Source organism: Clarias gariepinus, chromosome 24 (genome assembly GCF_024256425.1).
Source record: "Clarias gariepinus isolate MV-2021 ecotype Netherlands chromosome 24, CGAR_prim_01v2, whole genome shotgun sequence".
In the NCBI taxonomy this organism is placed as follows: Eukaryota; Metazoa; Chordata; class Actinopteri; order Siluriformes; family Clariidae; genus Clarias; species Clarias gariepinus.
This window is the reverse complement of record NC_071123.1, coordinates 7,701,254-7,713,292: the sequence shown is the minus strand read 5'-3', so window position 1 is coordinate 7,713,292 and position 12,039 is coordinate 7,701,254. Positions and strand designations below refer to the sequence as shown.

Sequence of the window (12,039 nt, the reverse complement as noted above, 5' to 3'; positions counted from 1 at the left end):
GTGTGTGTGTGTGTGTGTGTGTGTGTGTGTGTGTGTGTGTATGTACTGTATCTGCGCTTGTACAGTAGGTTTGTACAAAAAGTTTGGGGTCCTCAGCAACATAACTTGTTTTTATCACAAAAACAGATGCAAGTCAGAGGTAATTACAGCCAACCATTGTTTGAAATGATGTCTTTACCTGGTCATTTCTAATTCATATATGGTACATTTGTGCTCTCTTGAAAAGTTCTTTCAATCATCCATTGCTTTGTTGTCATCCGGGGAGTGGTGGCTCTGAAGCCTACTCCAGGAACACTTGGCATAAGGTAGAAGTAGACCCTTTGCGAGGGTTCCTGTCCAATTACACACATATTCACAAATAGAGGGAATTAAGGGCCACCAGTTCACCTATTTAAAAGCAAGGAAATAAGATAACCCAAAGGAGAACGCACACAGAAATAACCCAAGCTGAGAAATGAAATGTGGATGCTGGACATACATGATGTCAATGTCCACCACTAATTTCTACTAATTTTTAACAAAGTACTGTTGCGAAATAGCCATTGTGTGCCTTACACTCTGTTTAATAACTAGCATAATTATTCTTCACATTATTTGATTGACACCTCTTTGGTTGAGTAAAATAACTACAACAAAACAAAATCAATGAGCATGCATTTACTATACAGAGATCAGTATTTGTATATTTTCCCACACAGACTCTTGTGCGGCCTTGTCTGCTTTCTTTAAGCCACCACACCCTCCAATCACATATTATTCCCACTTGATTACATCCATAACTGGATAGAGGGAGACGAGAGGCGCCCGGCTGGTGTCATCAGCTGCCTAAGCATTTTGGAGAGCCCCAGTGAAAGATTCACAGGAAGCAGTCCTTAGGTCCCAGAAACAGGCAGCAGAAACAGCTTTTTGTGCCCTCGGCCCCGGAATGTCCACTATCTGCCTGGACCCAATATCAAATTCTCTGCTCGTCCTGGGATCCTGTGCCCCTGCTTGCTTCTTGCTCACATTCCAATGGAAGGTCAGGAGGGATTTGGGAAAAACAAAATGGAAAAAGATCATGTGGACTCATCTTCAGCCTATATGGGTTGTGTAACAGCAGGGTTAGAGGATGTTCTTTACAAAAGCTTTCAGTGTCCAGAAATGTCTTCTTTTATGGAAAAAAAAATGACAGGTACAATAAACATTTGTGTACGCGGTCTAGGAGTGCATAAGTTTTCAGGTTGCAAATAGATAAATATAGAACAAATGATCTTTATTAGGTATATGTACAATATATGTAAAGCATGTGAAGCTTAGTTTCTCAATTGCTTTCAACACTTACTGTAGATGTGGAAATATGAATATTAGAAATGTTTAAAGCATCTATTCAAATAGAAACTCTTCCAGTTTTTTGTTGTTGGTATTGAAATGGTCTAAAAGAAGACCATAATGTCTAAAAAATGATTAATTAAGTGATTGCTTTATCTTTATTCGATACAAAGCAAATGCCATTAGCTTCCATCTAGCATGTTATATATTGTATTTATTTATATATATTATTTAAAAGAATTATAAGACCACAGCGTAATAGCACAGTGTGTATTATTGCCAACTCAGCCGATGTAATATTGTGTTTAAATATATATGGCATTTGTTATTGTGGCAAAAAGCTTTCATCCAGCACACTGGCCTGTTTTTTTTTTTTTTTTAAGGTATCTTAGTGGCTCCTTCCTCAGACTGCCATGCGGAGCCAGGGTGTGTTCAGTAGTCTGTGCAGGAGCTGGAAAGCCTCCACATGTGTTCTCATCTCTCTACTGGCTTCACTGCTGCTGCTGGATTTTAACATGCACCTACCACTTGGTAACTACACAGGGCGCGCATGTGTGTGTGGGTGTGTGTGTGTGTGTGTGTGTGTGTTTCACTCAGCATTAAGAGATTGTCACAGAGTGGAGATAGCATTACTATCTTTCCTAACTTTTCAGCTGTGGACCCTAAAGAGCTTAAAATGTTTTGAGATCTTCATCTTCAGCTGCTTTGTTGATTCTACACCAAGAATATCTCCTTGTAGTAAACTATCTGTAGTTAAAAACAGTCGGCATCTGTACTTTATTTTTCTTTTCAAATGCAAAGGAACACAAACATAAATGCTAGATGCCTGCATTAGAAAGCTGAGAATCAATGAAGGAGAAATATGAGCAGATTTTGCATGTGTGACAGAGAGAATGCTAATGTTGGTGTTTATGATATGTTTGAGTTTCTACACTGATTTTACAAGGTTTGACTAATGGGTCTCATTTTTTGTTCTTTTTTTTTTTTCCAGAGCACAAAGTGATGAGACGATCAGTTCAAAGTAAAGTAAAGTCATCTTATTACACATCAAATATATAAAGAAGCTTAAATTTACAGTCTGGCAAAAACAAATAATTTCACAAGGGTTTATTTACTGTATTGTGACAAGGAAATAAAACATTAAAAATACTAAAATTGGGTTATTGGCTGTCCAATGCATTATTAAAACCTGGAAGGACAGTCTGTCAACTTTTCAGAAAAGAAAAAGGACTGTTTAATAGTGAAAATAAGAGCATTTTCACACACACACACACACACACACACACACACGATGTGATGTGACCAGGTTTAGAACTAAACAGCGTGTCCATATGAAAACAACTTGTTATTGAATCTAGTCGGGTATAAAGATTTCATTTTGATAAGGGAGCACAATGATTGGAGAAAGGGTCATATGGTCTGATAAATCCGGATTAACCCTATCCAGAACGCTGGGTGTGTCAGGGTAAAAACGCATGAAGCGATGCACACATCATGCGTAGTCCCCACTGTATAGTCTCCGGACTACCTAAATGTATTGAATGACCAGGGTGTCGTATTTAACGATGTAATTTTTCCTCCCTGATGGAACCGAAGTGTTCCAGGACTAAAATTGAAAAAGAGTTTCAATTGCTTCTCGCAACATGAGGAATCATTTTTAAACAAGAATTGTCCACCACAATGGACATCGTAATCAAATTTCAATGTAATCCAACAAAATAAAACATGTTCACCTGTTTTTGATTTTGACCAGACAGTGTAGTTGTTAAATTAGATATTCGAAATGTTATAGTTAGCATTTATGGTAAAATAAAAAATCAATTCCAAATTTTGACTTGCAGACCAGCAGCCTTCATAATAGTCTAAATTGTTTTTTTTAACCGTTGTACATGCAGGTATATATTTTAATATAATCAAACGGTGCTAATGTCATGGTGTCCATTGCTATGTACAGTACTGTATATATCTGCTCTGTACTAGAGTCTAGCCACTAATACAGGATTTTCTACATTAGCTTCCTGTTTCATCGGGTCTAAAATTACAGGAAAATAGATATAGTAGATAGCGAGTACTGTAACTATGTAGGGCCAAGAACCTCCTTTCAACAAATAATTTGACTAAAACCGCTCCCTCTCTCTCTCTCTCCCTTTCTCAGGCAATAACAACAGGACAGTCTACACCCAGAGTCTATGTGAGTCTATTCTCACACCTTAATTTCCTCTTCTGTAACACACTTCAGGCAAAGAATCCATTTTTTTTTTTTAAAGAAAGGCACACACATACACACATGAAAAAGAAAGGGAGGCAGAGAAAGATACGGACGAAGGCTCACATAAAGATCCAAGGCACAAAAAAAAAACAGGTCACTTCCCCTTGTTCTCAATTTACATAATCCCTTTTTCCATCACTGTGCTCACCTCTCTCTCTCTCTCTCTCTCTCTCTTTCCAGATGCTCTCTCTCTCTCTCACCCACCGCCTTCCATCTTATTCATTTCTGGGAGTCATATTTCATGTTTAGCCGTATTTTGTGCCTTAAATCAATGAGGATTAGAAGAAATCTTGTGATGATCGTTATATCAGATGCACATAGCTTTCCTCTTGTGTTATTAGTAGCAGACAGTAAGGCACTAGAGCATTTGTGCCTATAGTATGTGGAGTTCAATTATAGACATATGCGAGACACAACCAGGATTATATGATTGATGGGTAGTTTATCGGAATGTTCCCCGGGTTGCTAGAGAGAGGAATAGCTAGAAGCAGGTCACAGCAGGAACTAGCTGGAGTTGGAGAGGAATATGTACTATACAGGATCTATTACCTAATATACTGTACTAACTGATTGAAGTCGCCTGTAACGATCCTAAATAATTAATTCAGTATTATGAAATAAAACATGACATGTAGGTGAGTGAGAAATCTAGGTCTAGTCTCAACTGTAATAACATAAAAAGGTCTGGACTCCTGAGGGGTGCAACAGAAAAGTCTTTGGCCTATAGTCTGGTAGAGCTCAAAATTGCGAGTTCAAATCAGAGTGATGAATGTCACAGCCATTTATGGCCCAGAGTCCGAAAAAGCAAAACTGGCTAAACTTTCTTAGAAGGAGAGAAGACAAATGTGCAGATGTGCTGCATTACATTTTACTTTCAAAATAAATCAAAACAAGATTTCTTTCTCCAAAAGTCATTCTTTTCTGAAGACGGCATCTCCTTCTTAAATACCCACATTACAATATCTATTCCCTTTCAATAAAAATATTTGTTTATCTGTCTTTACCACGTACCATTTCATTCCCCTTCAGTGCGGCTGGTGAATGGTAAAAGCCGATGTGAGGGCCGTGTCGAGGTTCAGTATAATGGTACATGGGGCACGGTGTGTGATGATGACTGGGACATGGTGGATGCCAATGTGGTGTGCCGACAGCTGGAGTGTGGTCTGGCTGTGGCAGTAGGATCAAGCTCCCGCTTTGGACAGGGTTCTGGGCCCATTCTGCTCGATAACGTGGACTGCAAAGGGGGAGAGACGGACCTGAGCCAGTGTGGGAATCAAGGATGGGGCATCCACAACTGCTACCATTATGAGGATATAGCTGTCACCTGCAAGGGTAAAGCCAAATCAATGGAATTCTTTTCAGTAGAAGTATTCAGTCAAAATCTGTATGCTGACTTACCTTGCTAACAATTTTATCTATCTATCTATCTATCTATCTATCTATCTATCTATCTATCTATCTATCTATCTATCTATCTATCTATCTATCTATCTATCTATCTATCTATCTATCTATCTATCTATCAATCAATCAATCACTCATTTCAGGCAACCATGTGTTGGGGCCTCAAGGACTGCCTGAGGAGCCCAGCACTCCAGCTCGCAGGAACTCTGGTTTATGTAAGTCAACAACTGTCAAAGTACTCTATATTCATGTTGTTAAGAATGAAAATGACCATATATTTTTCCATGTTGCATTGTACAGTCTAATATCAATAAGAAAATCCAACTGCTGAGTCCATTCTTTATACAGTACATAATCATTATTGTATGCAATGTTGGAAAATTGATTTAAAAAAAATGGAAGCGCTTCCATTTATAAATGACCTGCATGATGCGTCAGAGATTTCTATATATAGTTTAAATATCGTTATATTTATTCAGCATGTTCATGATTTACGTCCAGATTTTTAAGTCACTGCCAATTAATAAGCATCAATTTTTAGAAATGAACTTTAGTCTAACAAACTTTTTTTTGCTTTTGACAGCAGGGGACGGTTCAATCCGGTTGGTGGGCGGCTTGGACCGCTGCCAGGGCCGGGTGGAAATCTACTACCGGGGCAGTTGGGGAACAGTGTGTGATGACGACTGGGGCATGCGAGATGCATCTGTGGTGTGCCAGCAGGTTGGTTGTGGCCCTGTCGTCACATATACCACCAACGCCTACTTTGGCTATGGCAAAGGACTCATCCTGCTGGACAACGTACACTGCAGTGGCTCAGAAAACCAACTGGCTGCATGCTATAGCCTTGGATGGGGAATTCACAACTGTGGTCATCATGAGGACGCTGGAGTCATCTGCACAAGTACGTTTAAATATGCAGTTCTCAAGGGCGGGGCTAAAAGACATATACAAAAAGCAAAAGATGATATGTTGCAGTCCCCTGGGTACTCCAGTTTCCTCCCACAGTCCAAAGACTTGCAGGTTCAGCTAATTGGCATTCCCAAATTGACTGTAGTGTGTGTGTGTGTGTGTGTGTGTGTGTGTGTGTATACCCTGCCTTCTGCCCCAAGTCTCATAAATCTTCTTTCCATTTTGTGAAGCTGCTTTGAAACAATGACCATTGTTAAAAGCACTATATAAATAAAATTGAATTGAATTGATTTGAAAGTCTCCTGGGATAGGCTTCAGGCCCCGACGACCCTGAATACAGGATAAAGCAGTATAGACGACGATGAGTGAGTGAGTGAGTAATATGTTAAAGGCAAACATACTAACAACCTTAAAGTTAGAAGCAAGGGGATTAGGTAAATGTTTGTAATGAAACACAAAAGACTGTCTCTTGTAGCATCAGCTGGTGACTTTGGAACTTCTACCATTATATCCGCTGGTTACTTCAAACCCCCCTTCTCTCGCTCTTTCTCGCTCTCTCTCTCTCTCTCTCTCTCTGTCTGTAGGACTGACCACCACCACTGCTCCTCCTGTGAATACAGAGACTATAGACAATACATTCACCCATACAGAAATCTCAGCAGGTATAAATGCCATGTGATATGTTCACCTCCTGGCACATATGGTGGGGTCCAAAAGTCTGACATCACACTTGGAATCTGAGAAAGTCTTAGGATATTAGGAATACAAATTTTAAAAGTGCAATAATAAAAATTTTGCACTATATCTATGACACTATTTAAACTGAATTCAAATGCTTTTGCTTCAGTCTAGTCTCTTCCACTGAGAATACTTTTTAGTGATGTTAGACTTTTGATTTCACTGTGTGTCCAAAATGTCAGATTATTGTAGCAGTGGATTAAATTAAATAGTCAATCTGCTATCATACACAACCGTATAAATATGTACCACAGAGGCGTATACAGTACAGTATATGTGCATTCACACATTCACACATCAGTAGCAGTCAGCGAGAGGAGTACCCTTTGCAGTACCTCTATTGGCTCACAAGTGGGCATTGTTTTGCAGAATTGATATGAGACTGTGATCCTACGTACACCACACTGTGGCCTTTTTCTTTTTTGCTGTCTATCTTTGGAATTAGCTTTTTTCATCTGCTTTCTTCAGAGACAGGAATGACGATTCCAGTTACAGAGACAACATCAGCTAGTCCAACCACATCCTTGACCACGAAAGGTAACAAACTGCACGGTCACAAAATCAAAATGCTCTATATTTAACACCTTTATATCTAAAGTCTGCAGAGTGGCAGTGGCCCAGCCTGATCAACATGGCCATCTTCAGCAGTGACTCAACATTTGTTTTCATATTGAGGTTTTGCTGAGACATTTCACCAATACACACACTGCACATGTATTACAGTAAAGATGATATATTTTGTATAGCAAAAGAACAGATCGAATTCTCTCTTGACTTCTCTTCACAACTCCATCCAGAGCAGCCCAGCGTTCGTGTGGTGAATGGGAACAGCAGCTGTCAGGGACGTGTGGAGGTCTTCTATGAAAACATCTGGGGCACAGTGTGTGATGATGAGTGGGACATGGATAATGCTCAGGTCGTCTGCAGGCAGCTGGGGTGTGGCCCGGCCATGGCAGCCATCTCACTGGCTTTCTTTGGCTATGGCTCTGGTCCAATCCTTCTTGACAATGTGGACTGTGATGGCAGTGAGAGGCTGCTTGCTGACTGTTTCAACTTGGGCTGGGGACAGCATAACTGTGGACATCATGAAGATGCTGGAGTCATCTGCTCGAGTAAGTGAGAGACCGTATAGGCTATAAGTAATCGAACAAAAAATGTAAAAGGAAACACTTACAATAAGTGATTTTTTTTTTACTTTAATCCCAATGTAGCTTCAATTATTACAAAAATATATTTAAAAAAATATATATATATATATTTTTTTTAATATATATATATATAGCTAAATTGGGCACAGGCTCCCCAAAACCAGTGAGTTAAAGGACAGTTGAAAAACATGGTCTTTTTCCAGTTTTCAAATGCACAATTTTAGTGAGCCTGTGCCCACTGTAGCGACAGACTCCTCTTTTTGGCTGACAGGAGTGGAACCTGATGTGTTTTTTTGCTGTTGTAGCCAATCTGCCTCAAGGTTCGACATGTTGGGCATTCTGAGATGCTTTCCAGCTCACCACAGTTGTAAAAAAAATGGTAATTTGTGTTACTCAAAACAGTCTAGCCATTCTTATCTGACCGCTTGTCATCAACCTTGTGTATCCACCTACAGAATTGCTGCCCAGTTTTTTCCACACCATTTTTTTTCCCACAACTATAGATACTGTTGTGTGTTTAAATCCCAGGATCTAAGCACTTCCTGAAATACTCATTCTAGCCCGTCTGGCGAAGCAACCATTTCATAGTCATAGTCACTGAGATCTCATTTTCGTCTCCATTCTGTTTGTTGTGAACATTAACTGAAGCTGCTGACCTGTATTTGGAAAAATGTGTTTTACATTCTATTCATTAATGATGTACACATACACACGCCTTTCTTTAAGCATTCAGTTTCTGTTTCATGTTCAAACTAATGCCCCGTCACAGAATTCCAATCCTCACAACAGAACCACTGCAGTCTCGGCTAATTCCATGATTCTCCACTTCTATTCAATTCAATTACATTTTATTTGTATAGCGCTTTTAACAATTGTAATTGTCGCAAAGCAGCTTTACACAGTCAAAAGAATTATTTAAGTCTGTATGGAATGTAAGTGTGCATGAATCAAGATGAGCAGATTGTCCCTGGTGAGCAAGTTGAGGGTGACAGTGGCATGGAAAAACTCCCTGAGATGGTAATAGGAAGAAACCTTGAGAGGAACCAGACTCAACAGGGAACCCATCCTCATTTGGGTGAAACAGAAAGCAGGAATTGATCTGCATTTATACAGTGTGTTAGGTGGCAGGCAGTTCAGCTATAACAGTTGACTCCATATATGTTAATATGGAGTCCAGGTAGCTATTGGAGACAATTCCAGTCTTGAACTATCGAGCAACTGCAGCCAAGTCAATTCCTTAGAGAAACAGCTGTCAACACGAGTCCACTCAGTCGAGGCCAGAACCGTCTTCATGGTAGAGTGAAACCATCCCCAGACACCAGACGCATCCCAAACACACGTGGCATCCATGCGACAGGAACTCCAACCAGAAGCGGGGCACCAGGATGGGTCAGACAGGTCTGGAGGGCAGAGGGAGTCTGGATCACTGGCAGCTCAGGAACGACATGTGTAGCTCGACAGAGAGAGGGAAGAGAGAGAGGGGGAGAGAGGGAAGAGAGAGGGGGAGAGAGAACAGAAGAGGGGAGAAAACAGTTAGGTATGGTCGCAGTCACATAATGTATAATGTGAATGTATATTTAGTGTAGAGTGCAAGCAGAGAGAGCACTTCTACTCTTTCTATTTTTTTACCATGGTGGTGTAATGGTTAGCACTGTTGCCTTGCACCTCCAGGGTCTGGGTTCAATTCCCGGCCAGGCTTGATTACCAGTTTGCATGTTCTCCCCGTGCTTGCCCATAGTGTATACATGTGTGCCCTGCGATGGATTGGCACCCAGGGTGTTCCCCGCTTTGTGCCCCAAGTCTCCTGGGATAGGCTTCTGGCCCCCCATGACCCTGAACACAGGATAAAGCTGTATAGATGATGAGTGAGTAAGAGTAAATTCCTCCTCTCTGCATTATATTATACAACTTTATTCTACTTAGCAAAAACCATAATGGCATGTAGCATAAACATGTGCATTAATAAAATATATTTTAAAAAATTGTTTCCTACTTTTTTATTTTCCACTGATATGACTCTGGTGGTGTATTTTTGGCAACACCTGCTAATGCACTCTAACTGTCATCTCAGTTCTAGAAATGGAAAATCATATTTCATTTAGTAACAGCACTCTAAACATGCACTCAGACCAGACTCAACTCTTAGCACACAAGATGGTAGTGTAACATTTTCTTTTTTTTTCTGTTTAGCTTCTGCAGCCTGGGCAGAAACATCGAGAAGCTTCGGGGTGACTGATAGGATCTTCACCACTCCCCCACCAGTGGATGGTAAGGGTGGAACCACATCGTGAACATTATTCATCTTTTTAGCATGTTATCCAGTAACTACTAGGAATTATTTACTATCTCCAATGTGACCACAAGAGAAGGTGTGTAGTTAGATTTAGATTTTATTTGCTTGTTTTACATTTCTGCAACCTGTTTCTCTCTATAGGTGTGTTGAGGCTCTCAGGTGGTCGGCACCGCTGTGAAGGCCGGATAGAGCTGTATCAAAACGGTGCATGGGGCACTGTGTGTGATGATGCCTGGGATCTCCTCGATGCCCAGGTGGTGTGCAGGCTGCTAGGCTGCGGTGATGCCATAGCTGCACAGAAGGAATCCTTCTTCGGACCAGGCGCTGGCACCATTCTCCTGGACAATGTGAAGTGCACAGGCACAGAGATGTCACTCCAACAGTGCTCTCACATACCCTGGGACGTGCACAACTGTGACCACTCGGAGGATGCTGGTGTGACCTGCACACTCACATGACTCCCACCATACACAGAAACCACTCGCTTTTTATCTGTAGTCTGTAGAAGGCCAGGGAATGGCGGATGAAGACAACAGGACATGTAAATTTTGTAAAAATCCACTCTCATTGATATGCTGAAGATATAAAAAGCTACCGGATGATCGGAAACCAAAAGGAATGACGAATTATGCGTAAATACAGAAATTGGTCGATCTGATTTTATTTATGCACTTTATGAATGCATGAATACCAAATACGTATAAACTGTATATAGAAATATGACATGATTTTTTTTTCAGATTTTTTAAGTAATACATAAAGAAATGCAAACTGTTCCATAACCCCCTTTTTTTCTAGATATTTTAATTAAGATTATAATTAAGATTAGTATGCAAGTGCGTTATACTAGTCAACCTTGCCATTGCATTGTGGAGCTGCTGAGATTTTTATTATTCACATGTCACTATAAAAGTTTTGACTAAACCCTAAAATACTCAAGATACCAATAAATGGGCGATTAGATATGGCTTTTATATTCTATGAAATAAAAAGCTATTTTTTACATTTAGAAAAAGATCATCTGAAAACATACACTATATTGCCAAAAGTATTCGCTCGTCCACCTTCACATGCATATGAACTTGAGTAACCAATTCCCAATCCATAGGGTTTAATAAAATGGTGTCCCACCCTTAGCAGCTATAACAGATTCAACTCTTCTGGGAAGGCTTTCTACAAGTTTTAAGAGTGTGTTTATGGGAATTTTGGACCATTCTTCCAGAAACGCATTTGTGAGATTAGACACTGATAAGACACTTAGACACGAAAAGGCCTGTCTTGCAGTTTCCACTCTAATTCATCCCAAAGGTGTTCTATCGGTCAGGACTCTGTGGGGACAGTAAAGTTCTTCCACACCAAACACTCTCATTCATGTCTTTATGGATCTTGCTTTGTGCACTGGTGCGCAATGATGTTTGAACAGAAAGGGGCCATCCCCAAACTATTGCCACAAAGTTGGAAGCCTGAAATTGTCCACACTGTCTTTGTATGCTGAAGAATTAAAGTTCCTTCCATTAGAAGGGGTTAGCCCAGTGACTGAAAACCAACCCCACATCATAATCCCCCCCTCCACCAAATTTTACACTGGGCACAATACAGTCAGACAAGTACCATTCTTCCGACAACCGCCAAACCCAGACTTGTCCATCAGATTGCCAGACATAGAAGTGTGATTCGTCACTCTATAGAGATCATGATTCCAATGCTCTGGAGTCCAGTGGTGACATGCTTTACACCACTGCATCTGATGCGTTGCATTGCACTTGTAAACTCATTTCATGAAGCTCTCTACCCACTGTTCTTGAGCTAATCTGCCACATGAAGTCCTATCACATGGAGGTCCTATCATGGTACCACGCTGAAATTTGCTGAGCTCCTGAGAGCTCAGTAATGCATGAGAGACTTGTTTCACAAATGTTTGTGGAAGCGGTCTCCAGGCCTAGGTGCTTGATTTTGTAATTTTGTACACT

At 40.5% G+C, this 12,039-nt stretch overlaps 1 protein-coding gene across 1 annotated transcript; it reads left to right on the top strand.

Moving 5' to 3' along the window:
- The first annotated feature begins 1,706 nt into the window (after window positions 1-1,706).
- LOC128512383 (scavenger receptor cysteine-rich domain-containing group B protein) lies at window positions 1,707-10,615 on the top strand. The gene is made up of 11 exons (XM_053485636.1): window positions 1,707-1,839; window positions 2,300-2,329; window positions 3,464-3,499; window positions 4,607-4,909; window positions 5,125-5,196; window positions 5,565-5,882; window positions 6,475-6,552; window positions 7,097-7,165; window positions 7,426-7,740; window positions 9,967-10,044; window positions 10,211-10,615. Exons 1-11 carry the CDS (start codon window positions 1,722-1,724, stop codon window positions 10,525-10,527), a joined length of 1,734 nt encoding a protein of 577 aa, XP_053341611.1. The 5' UTR covers window positions 1,707-1,721; the 3' UTR covers window positions 10,528-10,615.
- The last annotated feature ends 1,424 nt before the right edge of the window (window positions 10,616-12,039 follow it).

Coding starts and splice junctions, on each gene's coding strand:
- LOC128512383 (XM_053485636.1), top strand. CDS start 1,722: ATGCGGAGCCAGGGTGTGTTCAGTAGTCTGTGCAGGAGCTGGAAAGCC. Junction 3,500..4,606: donor AGTCTACACCCAGAGTCTAT/GTGAGTCTATTC, acceptor ATTCCCCTTCAG/TGCGGCTGGTGAATGGTAAA. Junction 6,553..7,096: donor CCATACAGAAATCTCAGCAG/GTATAAATGCCA, acceptor TGCTTTCTTCAG/AGACAGGAATGACGATTCCA.